The sequence below is a fragment of the Platalea leucorodia genome, assembly GCF_965183815.1.
Source record: "Platalea leucorodia genome assembly, chromosome: 21".
Lineage (NCBI taxonomy): Eukaryota > Metazoa > Chordata > Aves > Pelecaniformes > Threskiornithidae > Platalea > Platalea leucorodia.
Genome location: NC_138843.1, coordinates 1,141,170 through 1,161,757, shown reverse-complemented (window position 1 = coordinate 1,161,757; position 20,588 = coordinate 1,141,170). Strand labels below are relative to the sequence as shown.

The 20,588-nt window shown below is 66.5% G+C and overlaps 2 protein-coding genes across 2 annotated transcripts; both read right to left on the bottom strand.

The window, feature by feature from the left end:
* Window positions 1–223: 223 nt before the first annotated feature.
* On the bottom strand, window positions 224–6,989 carry GRIN3B (glutamate ionotropic receptor NMDA type subunit 3B; the record flags this gene model as incomplete). The annotated part of the gene is made up of 10 exons (XM_082331219.1): window positions 224–635; window positions 1,027–1,350; window positions 1,482–1,549; window positions 1,690–1,854; window positions 1,936–2,087; window positions 2,290–2,405; window positions 2,606–2,751; window positions 3,156–4,206; window positions 4,721–5,319; window positions 6,543–6,989. The coding sequence occupies 10 exons, from the start codon at window positions 6,987–6,989 to the stop codon at window positions 551–553; spliced, it is 3,153 nt and encodes a 1,050-aa protein (XP_082187345.1). The 3' UTR covers window positions 224–550.
* A 2,012-nt stretch (window positions 6,990–9,001) lies between these two features.
* WDR18 (WD repeat domain 18) lies at window positions 9,002–20,572 on the bottom strand. The gene is made up of 10 exons (XM_082331257.1): window positions 20,336–20,572; window positions 18,765–18,875; window positions 16,888–17,021; window positions 16,199–16,340; window positions 15,411–15,554; window positions 15,112–15,176; window positions 14,873–14,997; window positions 11,249–11,415; window positions 10,138–10,206; window positions 9,002–9,848 (listed from the first exon to the last, which is right to left on the bottom strand). Exons 1-10 carry the CDS (start codon window positions 20,543–20,545, stop codon window positions 9,717–9,719), a joined length of 1,299 nt encoding a protein of 432 aa, XP_082187383.1. The 5' UTR covers window positions 20,546–20,572; the 3' UTR covers window positions 9,002–9,716.
* Window positions 20,573–20,588: the final 16 nt, after the last annotated feature.

Below are 20,588 nucleotides of genomic sequence, written 5' to 3'. Positions count from 1 at the left end.
TATTATCTCTAACAGCTGCTGTGGTGTCCTGCTAGCAGTTGTGCTGGGTTCCTGCTGGAGGTTGAGGTGCGAGGATCCTGGGTGCGGGTGCAGCGCGTCGAGCACCCGGCGCTTGGGGTGCCCCTGCCGCCCTCCTGGGGGGCCGGCGCCTGCCCCTCAGGGCTCGGGGGGCGGCGGCCGGGCACAAGTCGCCGTCGCGGCTGCGCGCGCCGGTGTTGGGCAGCCTCTTTGTGCGAGTGGAAAGGCCGCGGGGAGGGAAGGTCTGCTGCTGTGCTGTTGCCCCCGTCCTTTGACGCCCGCAGTTGGGCTAGGGGATATTGCGTCTCCTCCGCGGGCAGCGGCGAGGGCAGGGCGCTGAGCCTGCGGGCTGAGAACCGGGCCGGCACCGGCGGCGTCCACCTCTCGCCGTCGGCCCCGGGGAGGCTCCGTTTCCGTTTGAGGCGGCTCTGGAGATCAGCCCGGCTTTGCCTCCCTGGAGCTGGCTCTCCCGGAGGGGAGGTTTGGGTCTCGGCCCATTCTGCTGCCGCGTCAGTGCACTGCGGGACAAGGGCTACTCACCTTCCTCCTCCTCCTCCTCCTCCTGCTGCTCACTGCTGTCCTGCAGCGGGGCCGGGGGGGGCCGGGCCGCCGTGTGCCTGTGGAGGAGGGAGGGGAAGGGTCACCCTGGCCCCAGGCCCTGCTGCGCGGAGGCTGCAGCTGGCAGAGAAGCAGCAGACTTCATTTTTCTCCATCACCTTTATTTACAGGGTTTAAAACCAGAGCGTTGCTGAAGGGGCTGCCGGCAGGTTGCCGCAGTTTGCCCCGGGGCAGGGGCGTCTCACCTCCCCTTCCCCAAAATACCCCCTCGGGGGAGGTGAGGAGGAGCCCAGTGCCCCGGAGCCGGGGCCAGGACGCCCCTGCCACCATCCTGCCGCCCCACGGGCCTTTCTCCGGCTGTCCCCCTCTCTGCCCCGGCTCCCCACGGAGCAGCCCGAGCTGGGGGTGCTGGGGGGCTCCTCGCGGCCCCGGCCCCTCGCCCTGCCTCACCTCTCCTCCCGGGGCTCCTCCGCCGGCGGGGTGGGCAGCGCCCGGCCGCTCTTCGCTGGGCCCAGCATGGCCACCAGCTCGCTCTTCCTCACCAGGGCCGCGCACAGCTGCTCCCGCATCTCCTGGATCTTCTCCTCCAGCTCCCGGAGCTCGCTCTCGCCGGCCGCCCTGTCCGGGGGCCGCCGCGGCCGCCCGTTCCCGGGGTGCCGCAGGGACCCCTCGCCCTCGGGGGGGGCTTTGTCCAGCTGGAAGCGCACCCGCCGCGCTTCCTTCCGCAGGGTGCTCCAGGGCTGCCCCGCCGCCCGCCGCGCCTGGAGCTGGCACCTTTTGGGGAGGGAGGGAAGGGTTGAGCTGGGAGCTGGGAGGTCCCTCCGTGCCCCCCCGGGACAGCGGGTGCCCACGGGGAGGAAGAGGAGGGGGAGGAGAGCGGAGCAGGCGCCCAGCCCCGGCCGTACCTCTGCTCCAAGCCCAGCTGCTGGCTTTTCTGCTCCTCCGTGCCCGTGTTCAGAGCCCGGTGGATTTTCTGTGGGGAACACGGGAAGGGTGAGATGGGGGTGAGGGTCCAGGGCCGGAGGAGGGCAGAGGCTGTGCAGGGGAAGAGGGGCAGTGGCACGGGGCGGGGGTCTTTCGGGCGCCGGGCGAGCCCGTTCCCGCCGGCCCCACCTGGCTGGTGTGCAGCCAGTAGTTGAATTTCTTCTTGCGCTTGATGCGGGGCAGGACGAGGCGGTAGAAGACGTGCTCGCCCAGCGAGGTGAGCAGGGAACCGCTGAGCCCGATGCAGAGCAGCACGAAGAGCCCCGAGAAGTGGTAGATGCCCATCTGCAGGGTCTGCGGGGAGAGGGGGTGTCGGCCGGGCCGGGGGGTGGCAGCCCCCCAGGGCCCCCGCGCTGAGGGCCCGGCCGCCCGCACCTCCGTGACGGCGAAGACGCGCTTGCCGCAGGGCACCATCTTGTACCACTTGTCGTGCAGGAGGTCGATGAACCCGGCCGACTTGTAGCGGCTGATGAACTCGGAGATGTTGGAGGTCAGCGGCGAGTTCTGGGGGAGGCCGATGCCGTAGCCTGGCCCCAGCAGGGGAGGGGGAGAGAGCGGCAGCGCTGGGGCGGGGGCACAGCCTCCGCCATGGAGCAGGCGCCCTCCCCGCCCTGCGTGGCCATGGCAGGGCACGGCCCCAGCCGCAGCCAGAGCGCGCGCGCGCGCGCACACACACACACACACACACGCAGCCCCCCCCCCCCCCCCCCCCCCCCGCAGCCCCCCAACCTTCAATGGCGAAGGGTTTGCCCACGGTGAGCAGTTTGCAGTCGGAGTCGATGGAGACCTCGTAGTCCAGCAGCGACTTGTCCATGATGAAGGCGTTGAGCTTGGGGGGCTCCGTCCTGCACCCACGCAGGTGGACCCTCAGGGAGGGGGCCGTTTCCCCCCTTCCCCGGGGTCCCCCCAACCTGGCACCCCTCCCTGGGGTGGGGGGGAACGTGTGTGTGCAGGGTGGGGGTGCACAGGCTGCAGGGATGGGGCAATGTCTGCCCTGGGAGGGGGAAAAAGAGGGGACCCCCCCCACGCCCTCCCTGCCCCTCACTTGAGCATGGTGACGCCGGCGGGGGTGGTGGGGACGTTGTAGCGCCGCATGTACTCGTGCATCTCGGGGAAGCTCTTCTTGATGTACTCCTCGGCGCTGCTCTCCCACACCGTGCCGAAGCGGAAGCCCTGCGAGGGGTGATGCAGCTGGAAGGAGGCACAGAGCATCAGGACCCCCGGCTCCCTGGGGACCCGTCCCCGCGCCCTGAGCACGCACAGCCCCGGGCGGGGGGGGTCTGGGCAGCCCGTGGAGATGCAGCAGCTCTTGGCCCCCGAGGGCAGCCCCAGCGTGAGCACAGCCCACTTCTCCCCCGGCCCTGGAGCTGAAGCCAGGCTTAAACACCAGGGTGGGGGGGACATAAAGCTTCCTGGGGGCCTGGGAAGACCCCCACAGCCTCAGGAGGGGCTGCGCTGCAGGACCAGGGCTGGGGAGACCTTTCGTGTCCATCCCAGCAGGGAAGGTGCAGCAGGAAGGACAGAGCCCCCCCTCCCCTTTCCCTGGCCCTCAGCCCCACCTCACCCCCGCTGGAGCAGCCCAGACACTCTCCTACCTTCGGGTCGTGGATGCCCGAGAGCTCCTCAAAGGTCTTGTCGCCCACCATGACGGCCGCGAGGTTGGCCGTGTAGCTGGAGAGCACCAGGAGGCAGAAGATGGCCCAGAGGTTCATGAGGAAGCGGCCAGTGCAGCACTTGGGCGTCTTGCTGGAGACGGTGCGCCCAAAGAGGATGGCGTAGCAGAGGTTGAGGGCTGAGGAGTAGGAGAAGATCTTCATGCGGTTGCGGCCGTGGGGCGTCATGCCGTAGGGGCTCTTCCACTCGTACAGGGTGAGGAAGAGTGCCGTCATGTGCAGGGCCACGAAGATGCCCACCCACATGGTCCAGTGCAAGGGCCACATGAAGGCCCCGATAGGCGACGCCGTGTCCTTGGTCCTCACCAGGATGCCCAGGCTGGTGGAGAAGAAGGGGCTGGTGAAGTCGATGACTTTGCTCCGCGCCGAGTTGATGCTGAAGGAGGTGACGGCCATGTGGGCCGTGCCACTGAGCAGGTCCCCCACCAGCCCCGTCCAGTGTCCATTCTTCCAGGCCCCGTATTTCCCATCACCCACGATGTAGAGCTCGAAGTCGAAGGGCACGTCCTCGGCCAGCTTCTCCAGCAGGTCGATGCAGTACCCGTAGCAGCATTTCTTGTAAGCCTGCGGCACCGAGCCATTGTCGGCGCTGAGCTCCTCGAAGAGGGCGTCCAGCACGGCCGAGTCGTTGGTGCCGGGGTCCAGGCAGAGCTGCCCAGCCGGGCAGCTCCCGTCCTCATCCGCCTCCCTGGTGAAGACGAAGGGGTGCTCCACCAGCGTCACCACCCGCAGCCTCACGCGGGCCCCCCCGGCGCCCTCGCCGGGGCTCTTGCGCTGGCGGTGGCTCTGCCACATGCCCTCCTCCAGCTCCAGCTTGCCGTGCCGCCAGGTGCCCACCGTCACCCAGGTGGGCTCCCCCCGCGGGTCCCGCCGCAGGCTCCAGACGCGGTACTGCTGCTCCGTGCGCACCAGCGTCGCGTTCTCCATGCGCACGGGCCCAGTCCGGCCGTGGAAGGACGTGTTGGCCAGGAACCTGGAGGGAGGAGGGTGTCACAGCTCCGGCGGCACCAGCTCTGGGGCTGTGGCCGGGAGGAGCGAGGGACCGAGGGACCGAGGGACCGAGGGACGGGACTTGGGACCGAGGGACGGGACTTGGGACCGGGAGCCGGAGGTGCCTGACTCGGGTGCAAACAACAGCAGGGAGGAGCAGCAGGATCCGGCCCCGCTGCCCTGCAGCTCGCCGCACTGGCAGGGCCAAGCGTTATTAATATTTACAGAGCAACTGCGCTTGGGCAGCGTTAGGGAGATGTGAAGTGACACGTCCCCCCGCGCAGCCGGCATAAATCGTGTCCTGGGAGGGGAGCGGGGGGCAGCTGAGCCCCGTGGCGGCGGCTGCACACACTGGGGACTGCGCCGGGCTCTGCACACTGAGCCCTGGCTCCCCCCAACTCTGCCCTTGCCCCATCCTGGGGCTGGGGAACAACCCCCCCCCCGTGCACCCCGGTACGATGGAGCTGGGGCAGGGGCACCCGCAGCACCTTCCTTACCGGGAGAGAAAGAGCCCCGAGGACTCGGCCCCCGCCTGGTGCTTGTCGTTGCAGTTCACCATCGTCTGCAGGAGAGCCAGGTCGGGGCGGACGCGGGCGGCGCTGGCGATGGCCCGGGTCACCAGCTCCACCGCATCCTGGATGAAGAACTCCAGCGGCGGCCGGTTGACCTCCCCGTAGGCCAGCAGCCCCAGGGGCAGCCCCTCGGTCTGCAGCTCGCCGGCGCTGAGCGGGGAGCCCAGCATCCAGTGAAACTCCTGCGGCGGCAGCCCCAACTCCTCGGCCGCCCGGAAGATGAGCCGGGCGCGCCGCAGGTCGCAGCCGAGCACCAGCACGGGGCTGGAGAGGGTCCTGAAGCGCTCCCCGTGCTGCCGGAGGTAGCGGGTGGCCCCGGCCTCATCCAGGTAGCCAAGGTCCAGGATGGTGCGGAGGAAGAGCTGGGAGCGGCGGGCCCAGAGGTCGAGGAAGCCAGAGACGTCCCAGGGGTGGCAGAGCACCAGGTTGGTCTCTCGCCAGTCGTTGGCCTGCAGGACGCTCACCAGCACGTCCACCAGCGTCTCCAGTGAGCTCTGCCGGTCCATGTGGAAGTGGAAAGGGCTCTGCCGACACACAGGGGTTGTGGCTGTGCCCCTGCCCTGCTCCTGCCCGCGGGCAGAGCCCAGAGGCAGCACCAGACATGGTCCCTCCCGCCCCGGAGCCACCCCGTGCTCCCTGCCCACTCCCAGCCCCGTCCCAGCCCGGGTAGATGGTTCCCCCCACCCAGTGCTGGCCGTGCGCCCACCCACGAAGCCGGAGGGGTGCCCAGGGGCCGGAGGGAGAGCCCCGGGGAAGAGCCCCCCGCAGGCCCCCAGCTGGGCGGGCGAGAGGGCTCGTGGCCACCCGAGCAGCGAGCCGTGCCCCCCCCGCCTGCCCGCACAAGGGTCTCGCTGCCCGCCGGGCTCTGCCCCAGCGCCCCGCAGCCGGCACGCTCCAAGGACGCGCTGCTCGCCGGGCAGCGGACGGGCACGCGTGGAGGGCGGCGCGGCCTGCGCACGTTCACCGCCTGCCGGGGCATCCCCGGGGAGAGGCCGGCGGGACAGGGGCCGGCGTGGTCCTGCCCCGTGGGGTCACCTCTGCCCAGGCGCAGCCCGGGGTCAGCGCGCACATGGAGGGGCCCGAACGCGTGCGGCCCTGTGCGGAGGTGGTCTGACCCCAGAAGGGACCGGCCCAGGGGAGGGAGCGGGACAAATCCAGCCCCAGGACACAGCGCTGGGACGGGGCTCGGCTTGGCGGGGTTTGGGCTGTGAAACGTGGCACTGGCGCGTACGGACATCGCTCCTGGGCGGCACGGGGGACTGCGGGGATCGGAACCAAGGCACGTCCCCGGATCCCTTCTGGGGCTGGACTGGGTCGGACTGGGGCTGGGGGGGTGTGGGGCTGCCGGAGGAGCCAGGGAAGTTGCCTTGGAGTGGGAGCTGGGATGGGGCTGGGATAGAGCCAGGCAGGGGCCAGGAGAGAGATGAGATGGGGGCTGGGATGGAGCTGGGATGGAGCCCGGACAGAGCCAGGATCGGGCCCGGGATGAGGCTGGGATAGACCCAGGATGGGGGTCAGGATAGAGCCGGGATGGAGGTGGGAATGGGGGCGGGATGGGGCCGGGAGGGAGCCGGGATGCAGCGAGGAGGAGGGGCTGGGGTAGAGCCGGGATGGGAGCCGGGATGACGATCGGGACGGGAGCACGGGCGGGGAAGGGACGCGGCGCTGCGTCCCGGCGGCCCCGGTGCCCGCAGCCGCGCCCGAGCGCCCCGGCGGTGCGGGAGCGGGGCCCCCGGTGCGGTCTCACCTGCGCTCGGAAGGGCAGCGGCCCGCGGCCGTCGAGGAGGCTGACGAAGGGGATCTGGAGCGCGGCGGCGAGGAAGTCGAGCTGGAGCAGCTCCCGGCGGGAGCGGGGCAGCGCCAGGACGGCGGCCACGCCGCGCACCACCAGCGCCCCGCAGAGCCACCGCGCCAGCGAGCCCGGGTCCCGCAGCGCCGGGGCCCCCGCCACCACCTCCAGGCTGAGGTTGTAGGGCAGCGCCGCCCCCCCGGGGCCGGGGCCCCCCCCGGGGCCGCTACCGGCCGCCCTCGCCAGCGCGGCGCGGAGCCGGGCGCGGCCGGGGGCGGCGGGCGGCAGCAGCGCCCCGAGGCGCACGGCGGGGCCGGTGCGGGCCAGGACGCGGCAGGGCTGCGGGTGCCCCCCCGCCGCCCCCAGCGCCGCCGCCAGCAGCCAGAGCGCCCGCAGCCCCGCCATGCGCCCCGCCACCGGCCCCGCACGGCCCCGCACGGCCCCGCCGCTCTGCGCCCCGCCGGGGCGGGCCGGGGGCGGGCGGGGGCGGCTCCGGGCGGGTCGGCAGCGCTCCCGGCTCGGGACCCCGCCCGGCTCCGCAGCCCGGCCCCGCAGCCCGCCTGTGCGGGCAGGGCCCGGCGGGGGCGGGCAGGGCCCGGGGGCAGCGCCCGTCGCGGCAGCGCCGGCCCCTGGCCCCGGCCCCGAGCCGAGCGGGGGGGTCCGGGGCGGCCCCCGCAGCCCCCGCAGCCCCCGCCGGGCGCGGCCCCCGCACGCCGGTCCCGCCCACGCCCACGCCGGTCCCCCCGCCCCGCGCCCCGCACCCGAGCCGGGCCCCCCCGCCCGGCGCCGCCACCATGGGGTCCCCCGGCGGGGAGGGCGAGGTGCCCCGACGCCCCCGCGGCTGCCAGGGGGGTCCCAGCGGCTTTTGCACCACCGGGACCTTCCTCCTCCTCCCCCTCCTCCTCGCTCCCCGCCACGGCCCGGGCTGGGAAAAGCCCCTCGGCGGCTGCCGAGCGGGGCTGGGGGCCGTAAACTGCCCCCCCCCCCGGTAAAGGCCACGACCGGAGCCCTCCACCCCTCCGCAGTCAGAGAGGCAGCGTAAACTCGGGGGGTCCCGGGGTCCGCCCCGCTGCCCGGGGAGGGGGCGGAGGGCCCGGCGCTCGGCAGCAGCTCCGCGGCCTCCCCCCGCGGGGAGGGACCGCGGGGTCACCCTCCGCTCCGCCGGGAAAGCGGGGTCACCCTCCGCGGGGTCACCCTCCGCTCCGCCGGGAAAGCGGGGTCACCCTCCGCGGGGTCACCCTCCGCTCCGCCGGGGAAAGGGAGGCACGGCCCGGGGGCTACCGGGAGCACCAACATCAGCAGGGAGGCAGCGAGCCTCCACCAAATTAATAAGAAAGCGAGCAATGGAGCCAAATACCAGCTGGCAAAAACTATTGATCGCCAGACAAATTTAATGAGTCACAGCTAATGAATTCCCCCTGCCGAGATGGGCCCGGAGGGGGGAGGCCGTCGGAGCTAATCCTGCCAGGCACGGGAGCGCTGGCAGCCCCTTGCTGGGGGTGCTGGTCCCCCGGCGCAGGGTCCCGAGCGCGGGGCCCCGGCTGCTCCTTCCCCCGGGGGTGAACGGGGGCCACCAGGCTCCGGGCGCGAGCCAGCCCCCAGCCTCTCCCGGCGCAGCACCGGCGGGGGCTCGCAGGGAAGCCCCTTCCTCCCTCCCACTCTGCCCAAGCTCCGCGCCCCGACCCAAACCCCGCTGGCGGAACCGGGAGAGAGCGTGGGACAAGCGGGAGGGAGGGCTGGAGCGGGGGCGCAGGCCGCCGGCCCCCGGGGCTCCCTGCTCCCACCGCGGCCCCCGCGCAGCCCCTGGCGCAGGCTGCTGCTCCCGCTGCAGCCGATTAACGTCGATCCAAGCTGCCGGGGAAGGTGAGGAGCACCAGAAGAGCGAAACGCCACTTATTAAGCTAAAAGCATTATCTAAGCGAGCTGGCAGGAGCGCGGTCTGCACGGACGCTTGCCTTATTAAAGTGCACTTTAAATCAGCTGCGCTTACTTCTGGTGTATTGAACAGGGCCGTGCGGGTGCGCAGGGGGACGGCCGCGGCCCAGGGACCCCCCGCCGGCCCCGTGGGGACAGGGAGGGACCGTCCCTGCCGCCAGCCCGGCCAGGAGAGCGGCGGGGGGTTACTGAGCTGGGTGGCCACCAGCGGGGTGTTAAAGAAAAACCTCAGGCATCTTTCACTATAAAAAACAAATCTTTTATGTAAAAAATAAACCTAAACAAAACCCACAACCCCCGCTGCCATGCTCGCGACAATACAAAAGGCCGATTCCCCAGAACACCGTGAAAACAAAGTAGCTGGATCCAAATATATATAAATTGTCAACTTACGAGATCGGAAATAGCACCTTGCTGGCCCCCCCGCCCCTCCCCGGAGGAGTCAGCCCCGCGCCCCAAAACCACCACCCGCGCGCCCCGCGCCCACGGACGCCCCCAGCCCCCGCCCAGAGGACGGACGGGGCGGCGCGGGAGCCCCGGCTCCAGGCTTCGTACCCCAGGGCCCCCGCCTGTCCCCAGGCGGCACCGACGCTGCCCCTGGCACCCCCAGGAGCAGGAGCTGCTCAGCCCCCGCTGTCAGGAGAGCGGAACCAGCCCACAGCGGGATCCCGGCTGCGAGGGGTCCAGCGATACCGAGCAGCGTTTCCCAGGGCGGGATGGGCAGAAGGGGTCTCTAAAATCCAATCTCAAACCGGTATGAAGAGAAAAAACACTTTTCTGTCTGCACTGCAGGGTCAAGTAACAAAAAGAAACAACCAAGGGCCAGGGGAAGAGACGGGGAAGAGCAGGAGCTGCGTCCTGAACCCCTCCCTCGGAGCCGGAGATGCTCCTCCTGCAGCCGGCCGCTCCGCGTCTGCCCCCGCCGGCACCGAGCAGCGAATCGGGGTGAAAACGGTCCCTGTGTTGTCCCGCACGCAGCAGCCCTGCAGCCCCCGCGCTCGTCTCAGTCCCGTGCCATCAAACGGCCGCCAGACCGAGCAGGCAAACGCTCCGGCGTGCGCCGCGTGACAGCGCTGGCGAGGACGCGAGCCAGGCGAGCTTGCCCGGCTGCGTGCGCAGGTGCCCGAGGGCGGGCGGGTTCTTCCCCAGGAGCTGGGCAGGGAGAGGCAGAGGGGTGTGAGGGCAGGGGGTGCCTCTTCATTTGGCTGGTTTGGTGATGATGCGAGCGGAGAAGTCAAAGAGGTTCTTGTTGATTTTCCGGAGGGTGCTCACCTCCTCTTCCAGCTCACTCACCTGGATCGTCAGATGCTCCTGGTCTCCCACCAGGTTCTGCGACAGAAAAACGTGACAGAAAAGCTTCAGGCGCCTGGGTCTCACCTCTGGCAAGCAGAGGTGCGTGCTCCCCCGGACAGCAGCAAATCCCAAACTTCTTGTCCTCTCCCTCCTCCATCTCCCACTCAAGCTGCAGCCCCTCCCGCCTGCCCCGTCAGCGAATTCCAGGGCGCGTCCTTCCCCCCGGCTTTGCGCGGTCCCTAAGGACCGCCTCAGCTGAAGAGAGGACCCCCCACGGGATCCGTACCAGACGGACGCGATTCCCCCTTCTCGGAGCAGCGCTCACCTTTTCCCGTGTTGAGTACATCTGCGAGTACATCTTCTCTGCCTTCTCCAGGTAGCTCTCCCCAGACTCCTGCAGGGACCAGAGAGGAGACACTGGTACAGAAGACCCGGGCCCTCTCCCAGCACCCCCGGGCAGGGTTCCCCACTGGAGGGAACCCTGCGGGGTTCCCCTCCCGGCCCCGAGCCCCGCGGGCCAAAGCGGCGACCGAGCAGACTCCAGCAGGGTACGGCCAACGCTGCGGCGCTGGCAGAGCCTGGCTGGAGCTGGAGCCCCCTTCAAAAAGGGAAGGTCCGTGCCCAGGGCTGGTCCCCTCGAGTGTCCCTCATGCAGGGGTCTGCCAAGCTCCTCTCCCAGCACGGACAGAGCCCTTTGCCTGCGCAGGGGGAAGCGCTGGGCTCGCCACGCCGCAGGCTGCTCTCCCCGGCACGGTGCTGGGAGCGGAGGAGCCTGACTGACTGTGGGACTGACATTTCCAAAGCAGCACCCGAGCTGGCCCTGCACTGCCGGCGTGCCGTCCCCGCCGCCGAGCAAACAGCTCCTCCTGGACCGGCTGACACCTCCCCTGCACGGGGCTCATCCGTCAGCCATGGCAGGGCTGTCGCTCGCCCGGGGACAGATGCTGACAGAGGAGAGAAACTCTGGGACTGCCGGCAGAGAGACAGGGGACGGACGGACCGGCACGGCACGCAGCGAGGCTGTGATCACGGACGGTGCAGGATACCCCAGCGTGGCCGTCCCCAGACAGGGGGGTGACTTCAAAGGGACACCCTGCGCCCCAGCCAGGACCCTGCTCCACTTGGAGACCTCGGTCCGGGGGCTCCTCTCCCCCAGCCAAGAGCGAGGGAAGAGCCTGCCTGCTGCCTGCCTGGCCTGCCCGCAAGGCTCCCACCACACATCAGTTAACTGGGCAATTCCACTGCTTTAAAAAATGGCACTTGGGGAAGTTCAGCAGCATGGGGGAAGGTCAGAATAGGCCGTGGAGCTGCTGCCCATCAGCAGCGGATCAGCACCGACCAGCCACCGCCACTGGAGGAGAAATTTTGCACCCTCTGGCACAGACCCCCTGCCCGACCTCCGTCTCCCCCCCCCAGCAGCCTGCTCATCCCCGTACCTGCTGGTGGAGCCCGAGGCGCAGCGTCACTCCCTCGCTCCCCTGCTCGTCGTTGCTCTCGGTGCCGTGGAGGTGTTTGCTGAATTTGGGGAGAGGCACGCTGGGTTTCCCGTCCGGGTTGAACATGTTGGCTGGGGCCAGCACTATGAAGGCGTTTGTAACCGGACCTGGGATGGGACAAGAGGAGGGGACAGGTCAGACTTCTCCCCGCCGGTGGGGCTGCCTCTTGCCCGGCGCCTCAGGCAGCCCCAAGAACAGAGTACAACCCCTGGCACAGGCAGCTGCCGGGACTCCTGCCTTCCTCCCCAGCACCCGGGAAGAGGCAGAGCCCCTCTCCCCGTCCTGGGCGGTGGGGAGCAGGGACACGGCTCCGCAGCCTGGGCCCGGCAGGGAGGAGCGGGGCGGCCCGGCCGTCCTCCGCAGAGCCAGCCATCCATCAGCGGCTGCTCTCGCAGCTGTCTCCTGCAGTGATCTATCACACACTCTCGTTTGGCAGAGCTAATGAGCGCTTTAATTACTGCATTTACCCACACAGGCTGCTGCTTTCTGTCAGCAGCCCCCTCCGCCCCCCCTTCCGAACTCGTGCTCGCTGGCGAACTCCCACCGCTGCCCCCCACGCCCCAAACCTCTCCCTGTCAGGCACAGCAGCCCCCCAAAGACCCTCGCTGCCTGCAGCATGCCGCCAGCAGCCAGCGGGCTTGTGTGCGAGCAGAGCAGCTCCGTCACCGCTAATAAATCCCCGACCATCCATCTTCCCCCGGCCGAACTCGACAGCGTGAGGGAAAGGTTAAAAGGATCCAGATGCACCTGAGCGGAGGCAGGCTGCCGCAGCGCCCGCCCGGTGTCCCCACCAAAGGCAGCGGGGAAAGGTGCAGGACGGGGCTGCGAGGGAGCGAGCCCGGGGGGGCCTGGAGCTGCCCGAGGCTTTCGGTCTCTCCAGAGATGGACAAAAGCACCTCTGATGCAGACCTGGGCTCCCTCGCCATCATCTCCCCCTCCAGCTAGACCAGAGCCTGCTCCGAAGCCTGACCCTCCCAGGATCCAAGGCTGGATCCTGCCGGCAAAGCAAAGGCTCCACGGAATACTGGGTCCAGAAGCTGCAATGCCAGCAGTCCCAGGCTGGCCCCGAAGCTGCTCTTTGCCAACACTGTGCTGTAACAAACCATTGTTTTACTCTTGCTCCTCCCTAAAGACAAGATGTCTTCTGTTTCTTATGAAAATATCCATTAGTGAGATTACCACTGCTGGTTCGCTGGCACTTCGAGGAGCAATTTGAAAGGAAGGGACAAGAAAGGCGGAGAGGAGAAAATCACACGAACAAGCCCACAGATCCCCAGATCTGGTCACCATCCAGCACAGACCCCCCCAGCCGCGCTCAGGCTCAGTGCAGATCCGAGTCCCATCCAACCCCACCTCATCACGATGGCTCGGGCACCAGGCGGTGGGTGACACCCTGCCAGTGTGAGCAGAGGGACTGGACTCAACTGGGGAAGAATAAACAATCTGGCTCCCAACACTGGCAGCTGCCGGCCAGCCAGACTGGCTGGAGCATCCCCGGGGTGGCCTTGCACGATCGAGCCCTTGGGGACGGTCTGTGCCACACGGGGTTTGCAGAGAAGAGGACGGAGCTTGTGTGACAGGACAGGAACCAAGGCTCAGAGGGATTCTGGGGCAGTGCTAGCGAGAGAACTGGGGAGCGCTGGCCTCCCCGTCCCAGAGGTCCCCTGCTTCCCCTCGGAGCGGTGCCAGCCGGGCCGGGTGACCGGGAGCAGCCCTGCCTTGCCCGGCACAGTCACGGCTCATCACCCGAGGGCAGCAGCCCAATTTCTCAAAGTCCATCTGCCTGCCCATGCTCTGCCCCCCCGCCTGCCCGCCCCCGGCAAGGACAAGCAAACCTTGCTGGAACAGCCCCCTGCACCCGTCCTGCCTGCACAGCCACGCTCCCCTCGAGCCCTGAGCCACGCTCCAACCTCTCCGATCTATTTGCAGCACCATCATGTGGGGAGGGCAGCAGTTCCTGCCTTGCCCCCAGCTACCCGCTCTGCCCTGCGAGCAGAGGGACCTTGCTCCCCCAAGCACACCGGGCCAGAGGTTGCTGTCATGTCAGCCACGGCAGAAAAGCCCACATCATCCCTGCCTTGGGAAGGGAAAGGCTCAGGGAACGCGCTGGAGGGGCGAACAGCGGCAGCAGGGAACAGACCTTGCTGGGAGGCTCACGTCACTGCTCGGAGAGGTGGCGAGGAAGGCCAAGGGGAGGTGACGACCCGCTGGAAACCAGCGCTGCAGGGAACCTGCCGCCCCACTAAGACGGGGTGGCATGGCTGCTGAAGAGAGGCAGCGCTAGGACAGGAGAGCCACAGAGCCCCCGACGCAGGGAGGCTGCGGGGAGCCTGCGCTCTGCGCAGGGACCCTCCACCTATGGTACAGCTCCCCTGGATGGCAGCTCCCGGTCCATAACACAGCTCCCACCCTGCTCCCAGGCTCAGATTAAGAACGCAGCAGCAGCAGGGTGGCACTGGTGCCAGGGCCGCTGGGGAAGCCAAATCCCTGCCCGCAGGAAGAAGCGAGGCAGCAGAGGCTGCAGAAAGCACCCGCACCTCGTGGCCCTGGCACCCAGCGGCATGGCCAGCCTGGTCCTGCCCCTCACGGGAAGAGCTTGTGTCCATCCGCACTCCCCTGCAGCCTGAAAGAGGGTTTCAGTGCCTGGCTCGCAGCGAAAGCTTGGCCCCCTCTCCTCTGATGACTCACACAGCTCAGATTTTGTCTGCTTTCACCCCTCTAGTGCCAGTGGAGCACGGCTGGATGGGCGCTGCCGTAGGTCCCCATTAGAAACGGTCCTTGGCAGCAAAAGGAAGAAAGGAAAGGGTCTGCGGGCAGCCCGGCTTTCAGCGCCTGTCCTGGGGCAGCAGCTTGCCCCGCTCTGTCCAGGGGCAGCATCCCAGAGGAACGGGGTCTGACTTGCACCACTGTCGCCTTCTGGGAGGGTTTTAGGCAGTGCCCAGAGAGCAGCGCTGCCAGCCCCACCAGCGAGAGCGGTGTTAAGAGACCGGAGACCACCACGGTCATAGAAGAAATCCACTGTTAGCAACAGCTCAAACACAACAGGAGGGTTAAATCATCGGCTGCTCTGAGGCACCTAATTGCTGATCTGAGCCGGTAAAGGTTTGTTTGCATGGTTTATCAGAGCCATTAGGCTGAAATCCCAGACAACTGCTTATATTGGATTCTCTTCAGGCCTAATGAGCTCATGGGTGCTGTTGCAGGGGTCACAGAGACAGTCTCTTCTCCAGACACATCCTCCCCAGGCCTTAGGGTGCGTGTGGGGCAACCGCTCCCTTTGGAAAACAAGGGGGAAGATCCCGGACGTCCTCAGCAACAGGGTGAAATCTATGACTCACTCCCCGACAGTGCACAGAGGGGTTGTTAACAGACACGGGCAAGGTCAAAACATTACTGCAGACAGCTAAGGCGTCCCTCTAATGCCTCTGCCCTTCCTGGAGCTGTGAAGCAAGCAGCAGAGAAATGCCTGAAGTGCCCAGGGCAGCACCAGAGCAGCAGAAGTGAGACAGCAGTGGCCTTTGGCAGTTGAGGAGGAAAGGATCCTGGAGATAAGGGCATGCCTACCTTTGTGATTCATCGTCTTCAGGCACTGCTTGCTCTGGATGTCCCACAGTCGGACTGTTTCATCATGTGAGCCGGAAAGCAGCAGGCTGCCATCCGTGGAGACCGACAGACAGGTCACCTGGTTCCTGGAATGGGGAAGAGGAACTTTAAACTCGGGATGACCCAAGGACTGCCAGAACCTGGTGAGGTGGGCAGACGGGGGGCGATGAAGGGTTTGGCAGGTATGTCTGGTCCCTCACCTGTGCCCTTTGAAGACCTTCCCATTCTCCTGCTCTGTCTGGAAGGTCCGGTCTCTCTGGACCGGCTGCAGAAATGAAGGAAGGAAGGGAGAGAGCGGTTTGAATTCAGGAAGCCTGAAGCCAGCAGGTTCATCACTGTGTCTGAAGGGGGCAGAGGAGATACAGGGGAACCCAGGCCCTCCCACGCCCTGGCAGGTCACGCCAGTCGCATAGGCGGGGAGGTGACAGTAGCTCAGGGTGCGGTGCCAAGGCTGGGCACGGCAGCAGCCCCGAGCAGACCTGCAGCCCCGCGCACTCACCCAGGCGCAGAGGTCAACCTGGAAGATGGATCCGTCCATGCCGCCGCAGAACATGTGATACTCGGAGAGGTCGAGAGTCACAGCCATGATCCCCACATCGAAGAGCACGGAAAGCAGGAGCTCCCCAGATGAGATTTCCCAGAGCTGGAGTGAGAGGGTTCAGGACAATTAGGGGCTTAAATGTTAACGGCAGGATTGGAAGAACACGCTGCTGCTTATCAGCACCTGCCCGGCGGCAAGCTGGCAGCACGTACCGGCATCCCCTCCCTCCTGCGGATGGGGAAACCGAGTCCGAGGCACAACCACGGCAGAACCCAGGATCGGCCTCTTCGTGACCATGAGACCACAAGTTTCCTAGGCAGCTCCGAAACGGCCTTAACCCCATCCCGTGCCCGTCCTGCCCCCCAGGGCAGACCCCTCCCTGCAGGGCAGGAGGAGCAGGCTGCGGGCTCTGGGCTCCAGCCTGCTCTGCTCCCTGCCCTTCGAGACTAAAGGACATCAGCGAGGGGAATCAGAGCTGACCCCAACATTCCCCAGGAGAAGAGGGACTGCAAAGCATGCGGAGGCCCAGCCCAGCCCCAGGGCAGGTGCAGAGAAACTGCTGGTGTTTGGAGAGGCAAAGCCCATTAGGTCTGGCAGCTCTGAGTCATCACGGAGACAGCCAAGAAATTCAGCTACTGCAGCCCTCACGGACAGCTCTGCTGCAGCCCAGCAGAAACTCTGCTGTAACCCTCTGGGGCCTGCGCGCCTCTGGGACTCCTGTTCGGTGGGACTGAGCCGAGCCTTACCTTCGCTGTCTGGTCAAGGGAGGCCGTGGCAGCTCGTGCCAAGGGCCCTCCGAAGCCGCAGCACAAGTCCGTGATGGGGAGGCTGTGTCGGGACCACACGTGGCGAGGGTCAGGGATCTGGGAGGGCTCTGCCTGCAGCACGCTGTAGGGGAGAAGAGAGAGACGGGCTGGCACGGCAAGTCAGCAAGAGCAACGCTGGGGATGCCAGAGGAAAGCGGCTGCGAGGAGAGCTGGCCACGGCTCTGCTTCCTCCGGGATGGCTCTCCTGGCTGCGAGGACCAAGGAGGACACAGAAGCACATGCGATACCGAGGACGAGGGCCACTACTGAGCTCTCCATCCCAGAGGGGACAGAGACCTCAGCTGCCATTAGCAGCAAAAGGGCACAATCCACTCTGTGTCAAGCAGGGAAAAGAACTCAGAGCCATATGCCGCAGCCTGGGAAACTCAGATGAGACACTAGGAAACACCTCTCCGGCAGCGAGGATAACAACAGTGGAACAGCGCCTAAGGAGGGCACAGACTCATCATCACCAGCAGGCTTTACAAACAGCTTAGGCACACGGGCTTAGGCAGAGCTGATTCCGCCTCCGGGAAGCGGTGGCTGATCTCTTGTTCTAAGATTCCTCACCCAGATGCTCTCTGTCCCCCGTACAAACGGGCCGAGACCTCCCCGCAGGCCACCGTTACCTGTAAAGGTTCCACACCAGGGCCAGGCAGTCCTTCGCCCCCGAGAGGAAGTGGCTGCTGTCGTCGGTAAAGCAGAGGCACGTGAGGTCCTGGTAGTGTCGGTTCAGGATGGCTAGGAGGTTCCCGTTGGAGACCTAGAGCAAGGGAAAGGGCAGGACGATATTGAGGAAGGAGCACTGAGACGCCCCGGCATACCGCAGCGCCCTGCCCTCGACGGCTGTGGGTGCAGCAGCACCTGCAGCTCCATCCCCAGCCGGGCGTCGCTGTGCCAGGCGCGAGCAGAGCAGAGTCCCCGCGCTGTGGAGCCGTGCGGAACAGGGCGGTGGCAAACGGAGTGAAAAGGGAAGGTTGTGCCGACCACGTGAACCCATTTGCGCCTCACTGGTGGCAACTGACACGATCAAGGTGCAACCAGTACAACCACATACACTTATGACCAAAGGTAAATACAGCAGAAGACAGTTTGAAGAGGTCCTGCCAACATTAACTCTGGAACCTAGTGATGCCAGTGCCATTTCTCTGGTCAATACACAAGCATGCAGTAAAGATTTCCTGTTTACTGCTAATATTACTCTGATGGCTTCTTCCAATCTCCCACAACATCTAATGAGACGGCTGCGGGGGTTACGAAAGCCGCAGGAGGCTGTGTGCCACCCCAGGGGTTGCTGCACTTCAGCACGGCTGCACGGTCTCGGGCCAAGGGAGGTTTTAGGGTGAACGAGGAGTTCCCTAAATCCGGAGCTTTCCTTGTTGAAAGGCAACACCGCAGATAGGGAGGGAACTAAGGAGGCAGCGAGGGAGCCCTGTACAAAAAACCAGAATCAACTCCCTCTCGTTGTCTGAATTACACCTAAAAATAAAACCAAACTGCAATTCAATGGAGAACAAGTGGTTTCACAGAGAAGGCACAAAACTAGGGCTCCTGGGCCCATTTCCAGCTCTACGATGGTTTCCACGCAGCCTCTCCAAGGTGTCTGTTCCCTCTGCCAGGAGGACAGCGCCGTCACCCACTCCAGGCAGACGCTCGGAAGCGCTCACAAGGCAAGGCTAGCGGGGGGCAGCCAGAAAGGGACGCGTTCTGCAGCCGAAGCAGAGCAGAGACCGGCTCAGAGCATCACGAGAGCAACTCCCACTTGCTGCAGTCTCAGCCCAGCATTCCTTGTGAGGGCTTTTTTCCCCCAACATTGCCGCAAGCACGTTTTTAAAAGAAAAATCTGATGAATTAAGACAGAGCTGCCCACATAACAAGGCTCAGAAACATCCCCCAGGAGCGAGAGCTTTCCAGGTTAGACATCTCGGTGTTTAATCCCGGGGCTCAGAACAAGCTTGTTCTTTTATTTGCTTGGTGAAGTGCTTAGAACGTAGTGTAATCCCCACGTAAACACACCACTAATTAAAAACAGAAGGATGATGACCAGAGCCCAGCAGTCTCTGCAGACATCCAGATCACAAGTCACATACAAATATTAGGCTAAAATGTGGAAGGAAAACTAGGTCCTGTGTTTCTGCTCTGAGGGAGCAACATCTGACCCCTGAGGCATCTGTAGCAGCTCGGAGAGAGAAGGAAAGCACAGAGCCAGGCCTCATCCAGCACCTCCCACCACAATTCCTTTCCCTCCCTGCTTTGACGAGCTGCCCCGTGGTCTGCATGCCCGCGGAGGCCGCCGAGCGGCCAGCCCCAGCCCCCCAGGGCAACACGGAGCCCAGGCCACACCAGCAACAGCTGTAATGTACACAACCCAGCAAAGCCTTCGTCCCCCTGTGGAGCCCAGATAACGTGGATTTCCTGACACCTGAGGGGACAGGGACACTCGCTAAGCTGGACAGGACGCGAATCTCTACACCCCGCTGCCCGTGCCAGCCGGCAGCCCCCTTACCTCCCACAGGTAGATGCTCTCAGCAACCCCAGCCAAGATGTAGAGCCCGTTGGGGGAAGCCGTCAGGCAGGTCACTGGCCCAGGGCATATGATCTTCTGCTGGAGCTGGTCCTGGGGGGAGAACGAACACAGGGACCCTTCAGTAGGGGCTGGAGTACGGGAGGGAGAGAGAAACGAGGCCCTGGTTCAGTTGAGACCGGCCCGTGGGAGAAGAGGCAGCTCAGGCAGCGTCCGACGTGCTGCGGCTGCCTGCGTTTGAGCCGTGCCCTCAACCCACATCAGCGCTGCCGCCGTTCGGAGATTCAATGCCAAAGAGGAAGATGATGGAGGAGCACAGTCCGTGTGTGCAAATCACATCGAACTGCTCTGCATTTTGCTGGTTTTGTTGCAGTTGCTTCATGTTTAGCCCTGCAGGGAAAAGGTAAATTCCCCTCCCACCCTCCTCCACCTGCAGAGCTCCAGCCACACGCAGCAGGAGGGGTACCAAAAGGCAAGGGATCTGGATGCAGTGATGCTCCACAGCTGGGGAACCTTGGGGAGCCAGCAGAAAACAGGCTCAGAAGATTACAGCACAACATTGATAAAAGATGAAAAAAAGAGGATGCGAGCTCACAGCCTGGGAGAACAAGCAGCAGGTCCGAGAGCAGCTCCTCACCGCTCGGGGGGACTGGAAAAACCAGACCCTGAGCTGTGGCGGCGAGGGGGCTGCGCGTGCCGAGACCCCCGGGCTGCTGCTGCTCTCTGCAGCAAAACGGAGGGGAACGGCAGGGAACGGTGAAATCACGGCTGTGTTTGCTGCTGTTGGCCCTAGTTCAAGCGCAGGCGGGATGCAGGAGGAAGGGGGACGGCTGCGTAGGGACGGGTGAGGTTTGCCCGGCTGCTCCCATTTTTGGCTGGCCGGCGCAGAGAGCGGACGGAGGCGACGGGAGGCTCAGGGGAAGCAGGGCAGCCCCCGGGCTCTGCCTCGGCGGGGACGGCCGCGTCCCCGGGCAGCCCTGGGAGCCGTGCGGCTCCTCCCCAGCCTCGGGAAGGGGAGCCGCGGCGGGGGCGCAGCCTGGGCACGGCTGGGGGGCGCCGGCCCGGAGAGGAGCCCACCAGCCGATTCCTCCCGCAGAAAACACCGTTCCTGGCGGCTCCCGTGCGATCGGCCGGGACCCCCGGGAAGGGAGCCGGGACGCCCGGGAGCCGTGGCCCCGGGACGGGGGGGGGCAAGGCAGGGAGGGGCTGCGGGCAGGTCCCCCCGGGGAGGGGGGGCTCCGGGGCACCACTGGGGGTCTCTGCGGACAGAGGGGGGTCGGGGGTCTGCCCGTGGTGACGGGGGTCTTATGGAGGGAGGTGGCCTGGGGGTCCGACCATAGAGACGGGGGGGTCTGTATGGAGAGAGAGGCCCGGGGGGGGCCTGGCCATAGAGACCGGGGGTCTGTACGGGGAGCGGGGCCCCCGCCACGGGGGGGGGGGGCTCCGGGGAAGGAGGCCCTGGCGCATCCCCAGAGGGACGGGGGGGTCCCTCCGCGGGGCCCGGGGGCGCCCCCCGAGCCGAGGCCTCCCGGGCCCGCCCGCCGCGCCGGTACCTTCCTCTGGAGCTCCCAGACGTTGATGTAGCTCTTGCCGAGCTGGGCCCCCAGCAGGTGCTCGCCGCCCAGCAGCGCCAGCCCGCGCGGGCCGCTGTTGCCGCCGCGGTAGCCGGGCAGGGCGGAGCCCGAGTGCAGCTCCCAGACGGAGCAGTTGCAGAGCGGCCCGGCGGCGTCCGACACCAGCGCCACCTCCATGGGCGCCGCCATCTTCGCGGTCCGCCAGGGCCAGAGAGAGCGCGGCGGCCGCCTA